This window comes from Manacus candei, unplaced genomic scaffold (assembly GCF_025592945.1).
Source record: "Manacus candei isolate 608988 ecotype Guabito, Panama unplaced genomic scaffold, ASM2559294v1 h1tg000050l, whole genome shotgun sequence".
NCBI lineage: Eukaryota > Metazoa > Chordata > Aves > Passeriformes > Pipridae > Manacus > Manacus candei.
Genome location: NW_026138098.1, coordinates 36908147 through 36924240, shown reverse-complemented (window position 1 = coordinate 36924240; position 16094 = coordinate 36908147). Strand labels below are relative to the sequence as shown.

Below are 16094 nucleotides of genomic sequence, written 5' to 3'. Positions count from 1 at the left end.
GATCCTCTGGAGATCATTTGAGGTCACGAGCTCAGTAGCTCCAGGAGAGACATGATGTTTGGGTTGGGGGTAGTGCAGGAGGGTTTGCAGGGCAGTCAGGAGGAGGGCTGTCCGGGCAGGAAGGTGCTGCTCCCAGGTTTGAGAGTTTCTCCTGATTGTGCAAAGGGTTTGTCACTCCCACACGACATCCTTGGCTCTGAACTGGAGAGACATGGATGTGCTGGATGGAGCACTGAGTGGGTGAAGGATTGGCTGGCTGGCTGCACACACAGAGCTGTGGTTGAGGGCTCAGTGTCCACATGGAGAGCAGTGAGGAATGGGCTGATCCCACAGCGTGGGCAGCAGGAGAGGGGAGGGGGGGATTCTGCCCCTCTGCTCCATTCTGACGGGACCCCACCTGGAATGCCATGCACAGTTCTGGTGCCCCCAACACAGGAAGGACCTGGAGCTGTTGGAGCAAGTCTGGAGGAGGCCACAAAGTTGCTGAGGGGACTGGAGCACCTCCCCTGTAGAGACAGGTTGGGAGAGCTGGGAACATTCAGCCTGGAGAGGAGGTTGTGTGGAGACCTCACAGCACCTTCCAGGGTCTGAAGGGGGCTGTTCATCAGGAAATGGAGTGACAGGACAAGGGGGAATGGGTTCAGATTGACACAGGGCAGGGTTAGATGGGATATTGGGATGAAATTCTTGGCTTCCAGGTTGGGTGCTGATGACTGAAGAATTACAAGGATGCTCCCAAAACACTCTGCACCCCTCCTGCAGCTGCAGCCAGCAATTCACAGCAAATGACTTTATTTGATGATAAAAATGACAACCTGGAGGGGTTTTTAGCAGAAATAACAAATTTTAGCTGATTTTTCTCCTCATCCATGATTACTGAATACAACCCAAAGTAAAGGCCTTTAGATAAAGTCACCTACATTTACTACTTTGACTCAAAATTAACTTATGAAGCACTTTATTAATGACTGAAGAAAGGGTAAGGGCAAACATATCCTGAAATGTGATGGACCCATGTCTTGCTAAAAGCAAAGAACCTCCTTTTTACTCCAACACAACTCACTGAAGTGAATTTTCACCTTAAAAAAAGCAGATTATGTGCATTTGAGATCAACCCACAGGAGCAGCCTGACCATTTTCTTTGTTTCCAACATTTTCCAGGAAAACTAATAAGGCAACATCGACAAGATGCAAAAACCCTGCCATTTCTACAAGGGAGAACACACATCCTTTCCTTAGCAGAACACAAATAAGTACAGAAAAGAATATTCCAGCTTCATAAGTTAAGGAAAAGAAAAACAAAGCCTTACCTTACTACATCATCAATGTTGTTCCTGTACACTCCTTCGAGCCTCTCTGCAGGAAAGCCCATAGCAATTATGTTTGGATAAATATCTGGATATGCAAGTTAAGGAAATATTTGTAAAGCAAGTGAAATGTCTGCAGTAGCATTAAATGGACATTAATCCAATGTTTCACTGTATCCAAGTCAAAGCAACAACTCCAACCGACTCCACACAACAGATGGGAATGTGAAAAGGATTATGCATCTTGTTTATCAAAAAAACCCCAACAATTACCTGCTTCTGAAAAAATACCCTCATTTCTTATTCTGAACTATCTGCAGTTCACTTGCCAAAAGCAACCTGGGACAACAGAATTTAGGCAAAGGACCTCTTAGCCCAAACAAATCAGTGCTAAGGAAAAAGGGCAAATAAAAAAAACTCTAAGTTTACATCTCTAAAGAATTCACAGCAAATTGCTAGAGAATTACTGGTATTTATTTTTCTGGTGGTGAAATGATACATGGATTTTTATTTTTTTTTAACATAACTCCAATAAAGGAAGCACTCCCAAGTTTCAAACGTTATTAGAAATGATAATGTAGTGAAGAAGCTTCACTGCAAATCAAACCAGAAATGAAAGCAGCAGCTCGAACAGCCCATACCCTGCTGCATTAACATACTCCTCCTCAAACTAATTTTAGAAGGAGCAAGAACAAAGCATGATATGTTTGAAGTTGGCCCTGCTTTAAACAAGGGGGCTGAAGGAGGTGGTTTCCAGAGGGCCCTTTTAACCTAAATTATCCCACCCTTCAAGAAGCATTTTTATGGTCAAAATATCCCAAAGCTGCAAAGAGCAGGAACATCAGGATGGAAGACACTGCAGCAGCTTCCAAGATATTAAAATTCCAGTTAGTTGTCCACAAAGCAAAGCCTGAAGTAGGACACAAACTCCTTTACTCCACCCTTGCAGAATTCCCACAAGCTCAAGCCCTCACAGCAGAGCAGCACAGACCAAGTTCTGCATTTACACCGTTAACTGCAAGACTCCAGAAAAACATTAAGAGCTGAATACACGGAAATAATGTTTTGTACTCTCAGAAAAAAAAAAAGAATTAGCATTTACTGTGTTGTAATCCAAGTATTAATAGACATTGGTCTGCTCGGGCCATTCAACAGATGATTTGTGCAGACAATGAGAAAAATAGGAAAGCTTTTGAGTAAATGAAATAAATATTTGTAGCTGCCTTAAATACAGACGCTGAAAGGGGCTCGTGGCTGGTTTCCAGTTTATTCTGTACTTGCTCAAACCCTAAAAAAACACTTACACTGGAGGAAAAAAAAACCAACCCCAAACATTAAATTGCTTAAATTACAGAGCTTGTGATAACTTCAAATAACAAACTTTGAACACCACTCTGATGGTATTTTACTCCTCAAGCAGTTCACACCTCCTTAATTAAGAAAAGGTGCTATATAATTAGCAGCATCTTCACTATTTTATCAGTTCCTCCTTGCTATAAGAAGAAGAAACTGGTTCTATATTATGCTAACAATGAATTATCTGGCTTTCAGCTACACACATCACTCCCTCCTTGATTTCAACCTGACTTCTCCCTGCTCCCAGCATTTCTCCTGCAAAGCACCTCCTTTTGGGTCCCACCCTGAGCAGCAGGGCCATATAAATTACCACAGCAAAATAATCCAATATATTAGGCTGCTTTCCACAGCACTTCTTTGTGGAACACAAGCACTCCTGCAGGGTAAAATAAAAAAACCAGGGGTAAAATCAATTCATTTTGACACACCACATCAACCCCCAGTTTCAGCTGAGTATCACCTGTGAGACAGATGCCCAAACTTCACCAAATTACACTGCAACTTGCTCAGATTTCGGTTTGTGAGCTTTACTCCAGGGTTTTTTCAGGCATTGCAGCCTGTGGTTTATGCTCAGATGTTTTTCCTCTCCCAGAGTCTGAGCCATGAGATACTTTCCAGGATTCCCAGCTGGTGCAAGATGGAAGCGAAGCAGACACCCCAAGCAAAGGGAAGAGAACATCTCAACAGCAGCCTTTCCAGTCAGCAGGTTCCCAGACTTGTCCAAACACCAAAGCTTCAAAACATGCAGGCAGAGGGAGATAAAAAGTTCCAAAATAACCGGGGCGGGCTCCGGCTTTTGGAAAGCGCAATTCCCGCTTGGATCCTGCCTCTCCTGTGACCCCTCTCCCCTCCCTGGCTCAAGGGCACATGCACAGCTCACAGCCAGTTCTGCTTTTAAAGAGGGGCAGAATTAAATCACAGAATCAATTAGGCTGGAAAAGACCTCTAAGATCATCCAACCTTTGACTGATCACCACTAGGAATCACCAGGAATGCTTAGCCATGCTCTATCCCTGGAAGTGTCCAAGGCCAGACTGGATGGGGCTTGGAGCAACCTGGGCTAGTGGAAGGTGTCCCTGCCCACGGCAGGGGGTTGGACTGGATGAGCTTTAAGGTCTCTTAAACTATACCAGGATCATCACAATTATTTTTTAAGTGCAGAGTGGGTATTGCAAAAGGTGTTCCACGATATCCCAGTAAAGAAAAAAAAAATGGAAAAATACTTCAAAAGGGGCAGGGTGGGGGGAAAATATAAGATCTATTTACTGAGGCCATCTCAGTGTGAGGAAGACCTTGTTCCCATGGAGGATAGCAGAGCACTGGAACAGCTGCCCAGGGAAGCTGTGGAGTGTCCCTCTCTGGAGACATTCCAAACCCACCTGGACATGTTCCTGTGTCACCTGCTCTGGGAGACCCTGCCTGGGCAGGGGGTTGGACTGGATGATCTCCAGAGGTGCCTTCCAACCCCAGCTATTCTGTGTGTCTGTGATGCTGATTCACTAAAAGCATTTTGTGTGCTCTGGGGCTTGGCAACCTGAGAGCACAAGAACTCAGGGGCTTCTCAAAACCAAACATCCAACAGCGAGCCCACTGAGGAGGGGGGGGTATTTTAGAAAAATATGATTGGGTTTTTTTTTTTTTTTAAAACAGGCGAGGCAATCTCTCTCCACCACCTAAATATAATCGTCCTGAAGTACCTCAGTGATTATCTCAAAGTATTAGGCAGGAATGCAGTTCACACGCCACTGCTGACTCACCCCTGTGTGCTAAAGGACATGGCCCTGCCAGCCAGTGACACCCTTTCATGGCACCAGGCTTCCTCTGCTCCCAAGGAAAGCAAGGAGCAGCCATGACAAATGCATTCCTACTGCTGGGCAAGATAACTTTATGGCTTTTCAATGTGTGCTCAAGACAGAATATCCTGAGCTGGAAGGGACTCACAAGGAGTGTGAGTGACTCCTGGCCCTGCACAGACACCCCAACAATCCCACCCTGGCCCTGGAAGCGTTGCCCAAATGCTCCTGGAGCTCTGGCAGCCTTGACATGTGGCTTTGAAGCTCTTTTGTTGGTTCAAGCAACTGAAGAAATGCCTTTGGCTTTAAGAAGCACCATAAGATGGAAGAACACTGTGGAAGTGGTGCTGCTGTTTGCACACATGATCTGCATCTCTGAGCAGAAAGAGAAGATTCAACGTTTAATTGGAAAAGCTGCCATGAAACCCAAGTTCTTCCACCCCAAGATTTGCCTCAAGTGGAGGGGATATTCCTGCATGTTTTTATCCCCATGGTGGGGAATAAAACCCCTCTTTGGGGACAGGGACAGCCCGTGATCGCTGCACAGAGCAGTTTTAGGAGCAGTAGGGAACATCATCTTCATGGAATTCTATCACCAGCCACGCTCAACAGTTCACAGACACTCCTTTTCACACCTCACTTAATTTAACATTGATTCCCAAAGCTGAAATTAAGATATTCCCTACCAAGAGGAGATTTCTTACACAGGAACCTGGAAGCTGGGCTTCCATTCAAAGGGAGAACTCTGAGTCATCATGAAATTGGTAATGATACTGCTAATTTTAGCAATCTGGAAGAACTGATCACTTAAAACATGCAACAAATTCATTGTCAATTCCAAGCTTTTTTTTTTTTTTTTAGGGCAGGCAAACAAAAACGGAAAAAGCCTCAGGCCTTGACTGAGGCAGTTCAACACACACAAAACAAAGTCAACCAGAGAGTTGTCACTACCAAATTTTGAACTGGGCTTTCTTAAACAGCATAAAATAAACCCTGCCACAGTTTGCCAAAGTAGGTCTTTCCTAAGACACACGTTTCCCCTGGAATTTAGAGGCTGGACTCTAACATAGAGTCCAACAACAAAATCCCAAAACACCATCCTCTGCTCAAGTTCTTACCTCTCACTAACTACCCAACTGCAGCTTTTGCAGGAACCAAGACACTGTGGTGTGCCCAAGGAACCTTAAAATCAAAACATCCAATAATTTGCTACATCATCCACAATGAGAAAGTGTCGATATTGAAACCAGACCAAAGCAAATAATCCATGTGCCACTTCAGAGGTGCCTCTGCTCTAATGCTGCTCAGAAATTTAACAAAACAGTGCTCTTTAAAGCCTGAAATCATTCCCACATTGCTGAAGATGACAGTCTTTGCAGTTGCTATGAGAAAAATCCTGGATCATTATGCAAATCAGCAGTTATAATCACTTTCAAAAATAGCTGTCTATATATTCACACTATGCCAAGATCAAATTAAAGAATATGCAGTATACACTTGCAACTTCACATACATGGAGATATAAAAGTAAATTACTCATGTTGGTCCTATAACTGATTCTGCTCACAAATTCAGCCTTTTGCCTAATAATGGAAGGTGGCCAAAAAAACATACCGAAATATTTACCAATTCTTAATTCTTAAACAGCCACAAGAACAGACAGCTGCAGCCTTTCTTGCAATGATCAACACTCTCAATTAGTAAACTACAACGGCATTAGAATTTCTGAGTAATTTTATGAAGTGCTATATTTCAAATATAGGATCCTCACTCCACTCATTATGGTGGCTTTAAAGGGAAAACAAAGAGCAAATGACCTCATCTCCTATTTTATAAGCAGGCCAGAGCATGCAGAGCTTCAGAATTTACACAGAGCTTTACTTTCCAAACCCAACACTGAGGACAGATTTTACATCAAAATGCAAATAAAAAACAACTTTAAAACTCAGAGCCCTTTACAGTCTTATAAATATTTACTGTTTACAAGGGCCTGGAGTGGCAGGACAAGGGGGAATGGCTTCCCACTGCCAGAGGACAGGGTTAGATGGGATATTGGGAAGGAATTCCTTCCCTGGGAGGGTGGGGAGGCCCTGGCACAGGTTGCCCAGAGAAGCTGTGGCTGCCCCTGGATCCCTGGAAGTGTCCAAGGCCAGGCTGGAGCAACCTGGGGTAGTGGAAGGTGTCCCTGCCCATGGCAGGGAGTGGGACTGTATGATCTTTAAGGTCCCTTCCAATCCAAGCCATTCTATCACTCTGAACCAAAGGCTTCAGGAGATCTACCAGGCATTAGACTTCCTCTTCCTTTAGGAAGGAAATTTAAAACAAGCTGAGTGTTCCTGAAGCTGTGACTGATGGCACTGCTCAAATCATGCTCTGGAGCTAAAACCTTACTGCACAACCTGAACCAGCCCCCTGCCAACAAAACGACATCGAGCTCCATTTGCACCTTCCCAACACAGATCTCGTGTAACAAAGGAGATTTAAACCCACGGCCTGCTAAAGAAGCTTCACACCAGCCAGGAGTGCTGATTTTCGCCTCCAGCTGGGGCTGGAAGGTGCTCCCAGGAGCCCACTGCTGGCTGTGCTGCCAGCTGGGGGTCAGCCCTGCCCTCCCGGTGTGAGGTGGCTGAGCTGTCACTGCAGGGACACCCTGGAGCAGGGGCACTGCTGCCTTTGAAGCCTCCCAGCGTCGCTTTGTTCCCTGGATCTGCCCGCAATTTTCAGGAACTCTGACTTCAGGAGCCCACCAGCCATGAAACAGTGACCTCCAGCCCTTTAAGTCCAGCTTAAACGAGTCCATCTAGCAACAGCAAGGATTAAAAAAAAACAACAAACCCTCGCACTGTTCTTGCTGTTCAACAGCTTGACAGCCTGAAGCTACGGGGGGAGTGTTATGAGAAGTGTCCACACTCCATCCTCAAACAGATTTAAGAGCCCTGACAAATGGCCAAGCTCCTATTAGTGCCATTTTCTTGACAGCATCCCTACAACAAAAAAAAAAATAAAAAGCAAAAGACACGGGAAAATACACCCAGACCAATCTGGGAAAGTTTCCTAGCAGATATGCTGTTCAAACTGGACCCATGCATAAATTTCTGTTCAACAGGCAGCATTTCCATCAGCCAGCATGAAACACAAAATAAGTTTACTATTTTTCTACGAGCCTGGATCATCAGGAAGTAGAGGGGAAATGAACAGGAAGAAAGTTCTTCAGAGCAAAGGAGGATTCCTTGTAGCCAGCCAGCTGCACTTGCCAACTCTACCATCTGTGCCTTAAAGAACAAGAAAAGGGACCAACTCAGATGTGGCTGAAACATTTTATGATTTAGAAGAAATGCATTTAACCCCTTAATGCTCCATATTTCAACTATGATCTTCCCCCCCCTCCCATTTTTTAGTTTTTTCAAATTTCAGCTTGCAATTTAAACACAGCAACCTAGACAAGGAACAACAAAACTGCAGCTCCTTCCTATCCAGGAGGCAAACCTGTCCAGATGAAGTCATGGGGCTGACAACACGTCTGGAAGGGAACTCAAATTCCCCCAGTACAAAGAGGGAAATCCAAAGATGCCTGAAGGGGATATTGCCAGGTTGTCTACATCCATAAGTCAGTTCTATCCCACAGCAGGGTTTCTAGATCTGCTTACTACATTGATTTGGGAAGTATTCCCAGAGCAAGAGCCTCTCCTTCCTCTGTGAGGTGTATGAAATGTGTCCTGGAGCTCTAAGCCACAGGGAGGCTTTGCTGAACAGCTAATGGGGTTACTAAGATTGGGAAAAAACCCCTAAACCTCCCAGCAGAGATACAAGAAGTGCTAAAAGCAGCATGAAAGACGATGGCTGCTCTAGAGAAGAGCTTGTTCTGACAAAGGCTGAGAAAAGGATGCCTTAAACTTTCATTTCAAAATGGTCTGGAATCATAAATATAGAAAAGCATGCAGGTAATAAAGGAAACATGAGCTGGCTGTGCAGAGCTGCAAGAAGTGTTTGGACAAACACTCACAGGGACATAGTGGGACTGTTGGGGTGTCCTGTGCAGGGCCAGGAGTTGGACTGGATGATCCCTGTGGGTCCCTTCCAGCTCAGGATATCCTATGACTCTATGAAATCCCTCTAAAATAGCTGATGATATTACAGACAGAAAAAAGCTGTCCTTCCCATTCAAAGAAAACTAAGAGCAAAGAGGAACATAACAAATGATGCACCAAACTTTGTATTATTCACACAAAATTTGACAGAAAGGACTCTTCAGCTGAGAAGTCAGAGATTGGGTCTCAACTCCCTAACTCAACCTCGAGTCCAGATCTACAGCACGGAACAAAACCCTGCAATCCCAAGGGATTCCCAGAGATGGAAACATGCAGAGAGGCCAGTTAAGAAGGGTTTTTTGTTTCTGCTCCCATTTTGGAACAAGCTGCATCCCATCTTACCCCCCCTACCCTGGCACCCCAACCAGCTGCAGCAACACTGGGAGTCCCAAGACCAAGAGCTGTGCCAGTGGGGAAGGTCAGTGGTGCAGGTTCACCGGATCACCAAGGTTGGAAAAGACCTCTGGGACCTTCCAGTCCAACCTGGGACCCCTCACCACCTTGTCAACCAGACACCTCAGTTTGAGTTTCTCAAGTGCCAGATTTGTCTATTTTAACCCACCAACCAAACTCCACACGAACCCTTTCAAGAAGAAGTTTGAGGTGTCCCTGGTCCGTGTTCCCAGCACACCACCTCACTTGGCAGGGTCTCCTTTAACGTGCATTTAAGCACATCCCAACCTCAAACACCCCCAGAAAAATACAAGAATTTTATTCAGTAACGAGAAGTCAGCACAGAAGAGTCACTACTTTGATATTTACTGACAGGAAGTGAAAAATGGCTCAGACTCAACTTTTTGCAAGCCTGAAAGAACATCCAAAACTTTCAGAGACAAGGGAATTTCAAAGAGGACAAATGTGGCACACATTTAAAAAGCTTTCTAAAACAGAAGCTACAAAAAACTAGGATTTGTATGGATTTATCAAACCTTCTTTTGAGTCCAAGAGAAGATAATGGCAAGTGGCAAAACAAGACACAAGGCCATCTTAATAAACTGTTCCTCAACCAGTAAGCCCCAAGTAGATAATTTCATTCTGATGAGATCTAGTGTTTCCCTCCTTTAAATGTTAGTATAAAAAAAGGACATTACTTCTGTGACTCACCCACACAAGAAATTAAAGAGCAGAAAATACACAACTACTTCAATTCTAGCCTGATATACACCCAGGCAATGCAATGAATTAAGCAGAGGCCTCTAAGAAAATTAATCATGCAATTAAAAGCTATTCTACTACTGCTCCACAAAGGCAGAATTAAGTTTATAAAGACGTTTCTTAAGCACTTCACTACCAAAAACTGGATATTAAGCAGTTTTTCTGCACTGCTGCACGCTGGGGCTGTGAAGCTGGGAGTTCATCTTTAAAGGGAACAATGCCAGCTTTTGCAATAGTCATCATCCCAAACACAGAGCAGTTGAGTTTAATTTTTTAGCTGCACAGTCAATTACCATTTGAATCACCGAGCCACTACTTGAGCCCTGTTGCCTAAAAATCGTTATTAAGATAACCCAGATTTATGCAGCATGATACAGGGCCTAATTGCAAGATTATTTACTTCCATTCTCCAGAACTGCTGCTGTATTTTGTCTTCTTTCAGGGCCTCGCAGGCGAGACAGCGACCGAGGCAGATGACGACAGGAGCAAAGAGGATGCTGGCTCCAATTAGAAACTGGAACGAGGGTTTGTTTACATCTGAAATATCAACCTGGGCCTAAGACACGCTCAAAAACCAGCAGAACCCAAAGCACAGGCAACCACCCACAAAGCAGCCGTGTTTCAGGAAAGATCCTGCTCGACAGGAATTCGTTTTCCAATAAATTCCCTTCTTCCAGCCCAGAAATCAGCCTCCCAGTAACTAATCCCAGCTCTAATCCCAAAAAACCTGCACCCGAGTGCCAAGTCAAAGGAGCCCACATCTACCTCAGGGATTAGGATGAGGCACTGGGCATGTCCAGCAATCACTCCAGGCTACATCCCATCTTCCCCCCAAGAAAGCCATGCAATAATTAACCTTGAATATCCCCCCTACCCTGGGCACAGTAAATAAATACCCATTGCATGCAGCTCCAAGTTGCAGATGACTTAAACCAGAAAGGAGGGGGGCTTTAAAAGGGAGTTAGTTATGAGTAATGACACCAGCTTTGGGCTCTAATGTAATAAAGGGATTTGACAGCTCATCTGCCTATTCCCTCCCTTTTCTCCCACTTTGTCAGAACACAACTATTGTCCTTTAAATCATTACACAAGGACCATTTTCATGTTTAAACCCGTTGCAGGGGAAGTCCCTAGGCTAAGGTACCAGGGGTATAATTTGTCAGCTTATGCAGAATTAATGTGGCAACAACATTAATCCATTAAAAATATAATTTCATTCAAGGAACTGCTCAGAGATTCACAACCAGCAGAAAAAACTTGGTAGACAGAAACTTTACATATAATATTTGAACTTTGCAGTTGTTACATCCTGAAGTTTAGTTTTGGCTTTATGCTTTTTAGCACGAGGGGGGGTTTAACACAATGTATTAAAGAAACACATTCTTGCAGCAATATTATTACTGAGCAAATTGTATCAACTGCTTGCACAACAAAGAGGATTGAGGTGTACAAAACAACCTGCAAGGAGGAAAATACAGTAGAAATTCCAAAATAAGACAATTCTGTCCTCCTCTAGACAGTGTTTTAAGACATTTAACAAATACTCACTGTCTCTACAGCAGTCCATGTGCTTCAGACTATGCTGGTTGTAAAACCAAGGTCCTACAGGAGTGCAGCACTGGATGGCCACTGGAAAACCACAGTTTTGTCCCAAAGAAACCTGCTGATCCCAGCCTAGCAGGCACCAAGAGCCAGCCTATCTTTGTGCACATATCAAACTGAGCAGTAAGAGCCAGTTGCAGTGTTGCATAAGCCCCACACTCAAGGCTGTATCCTCTCCCTCACTGAGGCACTGCAAGTCAGGTGGAATTATCCCCTGGATGGAAAGGCCTCCCTGACTGGCAGAGATTCCTAGAAAGATGCATTTCCAAAACTCACCACCCTTCAAGACTCCAGTTGACACGTGGCCAACCAACCACCCGCAGAGTAAAGGGGAGGGATTTTCAGGAGTCCCCACCAGAGCCACTGATTAGACTCACAAAGGGAACTTCCCAAGTGCCAACAGCCCACCAGGCTCAGTGCCATGAGGAGGAACTTGGATTTCTCCTTGGAAAGGAAACACTCAAAACCAATACCAGTCCTAGCAAAGCTTGCACTTCGTTCAGCACCACCTTCTTCCTGTTTAATGGCAAAGCTTTGGATGTTCTGAAGGTTTCAAACACTTAACTGAGCTTCCACCCAGATTTCAACAATCAGTCACTTCAGCTGGGGTTTTTCCAGAGGGTCACAAGTGTTCTGCAGTGTCCACATGAGCTGCACTTGTTCCTCTCCCCACCTTGAGAACACACAGCCACCACCTCAGCATGAAACCAAGGAGCACCTTCTGTCAGGGAATTCTTAACCTGGAGTTCAGCCCTGTGCAAACAGCATCCACACGGATTAAAAATTCCTGATGATCCAAGAGGAAGCAGTACATGGGGAAGCCTGCACTTAAACAAGGGCAAAGAGATGAGCTGTAATTTGTGAAGCTTCTTTTAAGCCCCCTTCTGAGCAGCAGCAGCAGCCAAAAAGCAGGGCAGGAAGGGGTTGGGTGACTCTGAATGGGATTGCACAACAGAGCACCTGCTGAAATGGGGGGGTTTGTGGGAAAAAATTCAGCTGTCAAACACCACCAGCCACATGTTCTACAGCAGCATGGCAAAGGGTTGGGGGCTTCTTTGGGCTGTGAGCAACAGTAAATGATCCAGCTCACGTGCAACCCCAGAAGAGAAAAACGCACGAACACACCTCCAGCAATCACCACCCGGACAATTCCAGACATCCCTCCCTTGCTAAGAGCAGAAAGAGCCGTTTTCCTGGGATCAAACACATCCTACAGCGAGCAGGGAACTGGAACTCCGAGGAGTCCCCAGCCAGCAGGACCATTGTACTGCTGTCTGTGCAAACTGACTTCTTACATGAATTCCCAGCACTCATCTTCCTGTCCAAAACCCAAGATCATCCCGGGCTCCAGAAGCAAAACGAGCTCCAAACACTGCTAAGTAACGTGGTTTACTCCAGAACAAAGAAATACTTTTCCACCAATAAAAGATGCTGCCAGTTGGTCTCTTCTAGTTTCTTCTAAACCCTCACGAAAAACTTGTTACAAAACCTCTGACAAACTTCAATTTTAAAATGAAACCAAGTCCCTCAAACGAATGGCATTTCCAAGCCAGGCTCTATTTTTAAACATGGTATGTACCTCATGCCACTAATTCATTTTTTTTCCCCTGGAAGCTGAGCCATTTTGAGTCAAGTCCCATAATTTAAAATTTCATTAAAAATGCAAAGAGCTTTAGGACTGCAAGCAGCAGAAAGCAGGAGGAGATTGTCAGAAGCTCCCTCTCACAATCTGAGCGTTCTCTGCCTTTCGTTGCACGAGACAAACGACGTGTGAGACGTGTAAACTGCACCCAACGTCTCATCTTTACTGAATATTGCTGCAGTTTGTACCACTATGTAGGTCATGAGCTGCACATGCTTCAGTCAAGCCCTGAGCTCAGCCTAGTTGGCCATTTTCACCCCTGACAGAAGGCCTGGAAACATGAGACAGTTTAACCAAAGCCAGAAGCAGCTCCACCGCTTTTTTCCAGCCTCAAATAGTTGAGCCACTTGCTAAACACAGTAAAGCTCTGAAGACACAAGCAATCCAGGCACCGTTTCCTGAAGTGGACATGAACCAAGCTGCATAATTTCAGAAATACCAAACATTACAGTGCCTCAGAAAACAGACCGGTGGCTGCAGCATCAAGAAATGTCACCATGGCAGAAGAAAGCCGCTAATCCCAACTTTCCTTCTCTCCCATCTGCACAAAAAGGCAGCCAGTATTACAGAAAGCAACTGCAAACCCAAACAAACCCGGAACAAACAGCTGAAATAAAGTATTGAAAAGCTTATTTAATGTCTCCGCCTTCAAAACCTTTCTTCTCCTAAATTCAAAGTATTTTTTTTCCAAGAGGTGCATTAAAAAGGACTGTTCACGGAGAACATCTGACTACATGCAAAGTAATGTCAATGTGGATTTTAAGGACACACAGGACTATTCTCAGACTGTGCACTGATTCTGAGGAGGTGCTACTTCCCTTTGCTGAAATCCTACATTACCCACACAAGAGGAATTCTTAAGCAACTCCTCAGGAACTGAGAGTCCCAAGCACAACGTCCTGTACTGTACCTGCACCAGCATCAGTTTTAAAAGGATCTGACACAGTCCTCAGAGGGAATTCTGGCACTCCAGCACCTGACCCAGCCTGGCTTTGGCACTCAGGTGTTCCTCCAAGGCCTGGGAGAATCAGCCACAATCAAAACGCAAAGACCACAAATCTTTGTCCACCTGGGCCACCAAGACACGGACCCTCCCTCAAAGATGGGTGGAAGGAAAGGGCAGGTCACAGAGACAGGCTGGAGATCAGGCACCTCACCTGGATTCACCATCATCCCTTTGATTTCCACCTCCCAAAGCCCAGGTAATCAATCACCAGCTACTGAGGATTTTGGAGCAACCACCACTGAACCCCTCACACAGAAATATTTACTGCAGGAGGAATTCAGGCCTCCTCTTCCCGTATCCCAGGTAAATGCCAAAATCCCTGGGCTCTCCAATTCATGTCAGCCTTCCCTTCTTCACTCCCTGAACTCACCATGATCTGCACCACCTGGTCCTCCTGCCATGCCTTGCTGAACACCTCGCTTGGCCTTCAAGTTTTCTCTTCCTTCCCCTAATACCACATGGTTGGAGATTTAACTCCCTGCCTACAGGTGTAAAGAACAAACAGGTTATTTTCCAGCTGCCAGGTATGGTGAGAAACAATCCCACCCTGCACAAAGTCATCAAAAAATTCAACGTCCACTTGTGCAGCAACACCAGCCTCCAAGCAAAGCCATGGCACTGTAAAGGCAGAAGTCTTCATTCATTAATTATCTGCTCAAAATGTGCAGCTATAAAAATAAGGACTGAGTATAAGCTTATTCCTAAAATATTTTTGGAAAAAACCCCCACCTTTTCTACACTTTTCATTGCAGAACTGCAGCCAGCTGCTCCTTTTAGAAAAGCCAGCCTAAGCCCACTCTAGTGGCCTGTTTATAACACAAAATTCTAAGAATAAAATTAATGAGACAAGGAGAAAAAAAAAAAAGTAAGAAAATAAGCAATAAGTTCCATTTGACACATCATTAGCAACCCTGAGCAGGAATATCAGGGTTCTACATTCACCAGTTTTCTTGCTGGGACCATATGACTAGTTAAAAAGATCAGCTTGGGCCAAGAAAATCTCTCCCTACCACTGGCATATCTGGGCAAAGATACCTGAAATACCAAACTCTTGCACTGTGAAGCCAAAAGCTCTTGGTTTTGCCACCACTTCACTCTTTTCATAACCCCAGTGGCCAAGTGAAAACGCTTTCAGGCCTAAAATTATATTTATCGCAGACAGAATGCAGGAATTATGTACCAGAGCTGCTGCTTTTTAACCCAGAGCTCAGCAGCCACTTGCTAAAGTCCAGAACCTTTCGGGCTGTTTTAAAGCCACTACAATTTTAGGCCAAGGCTCAACGGAACAGCAAGAGCTCTGTGCTGGTTCCAGCTGCTATCAGCTTTGATCCTGCCCAAGAACTGGATTTATTTGGAGAACTTGCTCGGACACGAGTGTAATTACTCCAAAACCCAATAAATTTCCCCCTGCTCCTGTTGCAGAACAGAAAGATCTCTCTACAGGGCTAAGTCAGGCCCTGAACACTGCTGTCAATATTCATTTTTCCAACTTCTAAGCGAGGTTCTTGCTCCAAAATCCCTCCCACCCAGCACTGATCTTTCTCCAAGGAGCAAGACCATGGCCACAGCAGAGCCCCCACACACCATTAACCCTGCAAGGCACTCCAAGCCAAACATCTGCCTGCGCCGCTCCAGCACATCTGCTCCAAAGGCCACCAAAACTACACCCTGGGTTTTGCCTCATTAGCCGTAATTGCTCGCTAATTACTTATTCCAGAGTAAGTATTCTATACAATCCTCCTCGACGAGACCCGATGCACCGTGTCTCTGACACATCCTCGTGCGGTCCACCAGGAAATAAACCGTGGGTTTTTTAATCTGGCAGCAGCGATTGCCACCTCTTGCCGTGGGGAGCCTCGCAGCATCCCAAGGAACAGCTCTGCCTCAGCGAAGGGATGGAAATCAGGCCAGAGGACACAGCCTTCGACTCAAGCAACCCGAGGAAAGCCACAGGCCTGCCACGATTATACTCGCAATCCGAGCTGCTAAATTAAAAATAAAAATAATAAAAAAATAAAAAAAGCGCTGTGGACCCGAGTCACGGCGGGACGGGCACGTTCGCGGCGCCCAGAGCCCAAAAAGCCACCCCGGCCCGAGATCAGCGGCTGCGGGGCCGGGTGGGGGCTGGGGGGGCACGGCCCCCGG

At 45.3% G+C, this 16094-nt stretch overlaps 1 protein-coding gene and 1 long non-coding RNA gene across 2 annotated transcripts in view; both read right to left on the bottom strand.

Annotated features, from left to right (window-relative positions):
- The window catches only part of LOC127476635 (uncharacterized), a 94690-nt gene that overhangs the window by 74774 nt on the left and 3822 nt on the right, over positions 1-16094 (bottom strand). The gene's annotated exons all lie outside the window — the stretch shown is intronic.
- Positions 1-16094, bottom strand: part of PTEN (phosphatase and tensin homolog) — a 44373-nt gene that overhangs the window by 27612 nt on the left and 667 nt on the right. Inside the window, exon 2 of the mRNA XM_051799734.1 lies at positions 1311-1395. Coding sequence (XP_051655694.1) covers positions 1311-1395 — 85 coding nt within the window. The remainder of the gene's footprint in view (positions 1-1310; positions 1396-16094) is intronic.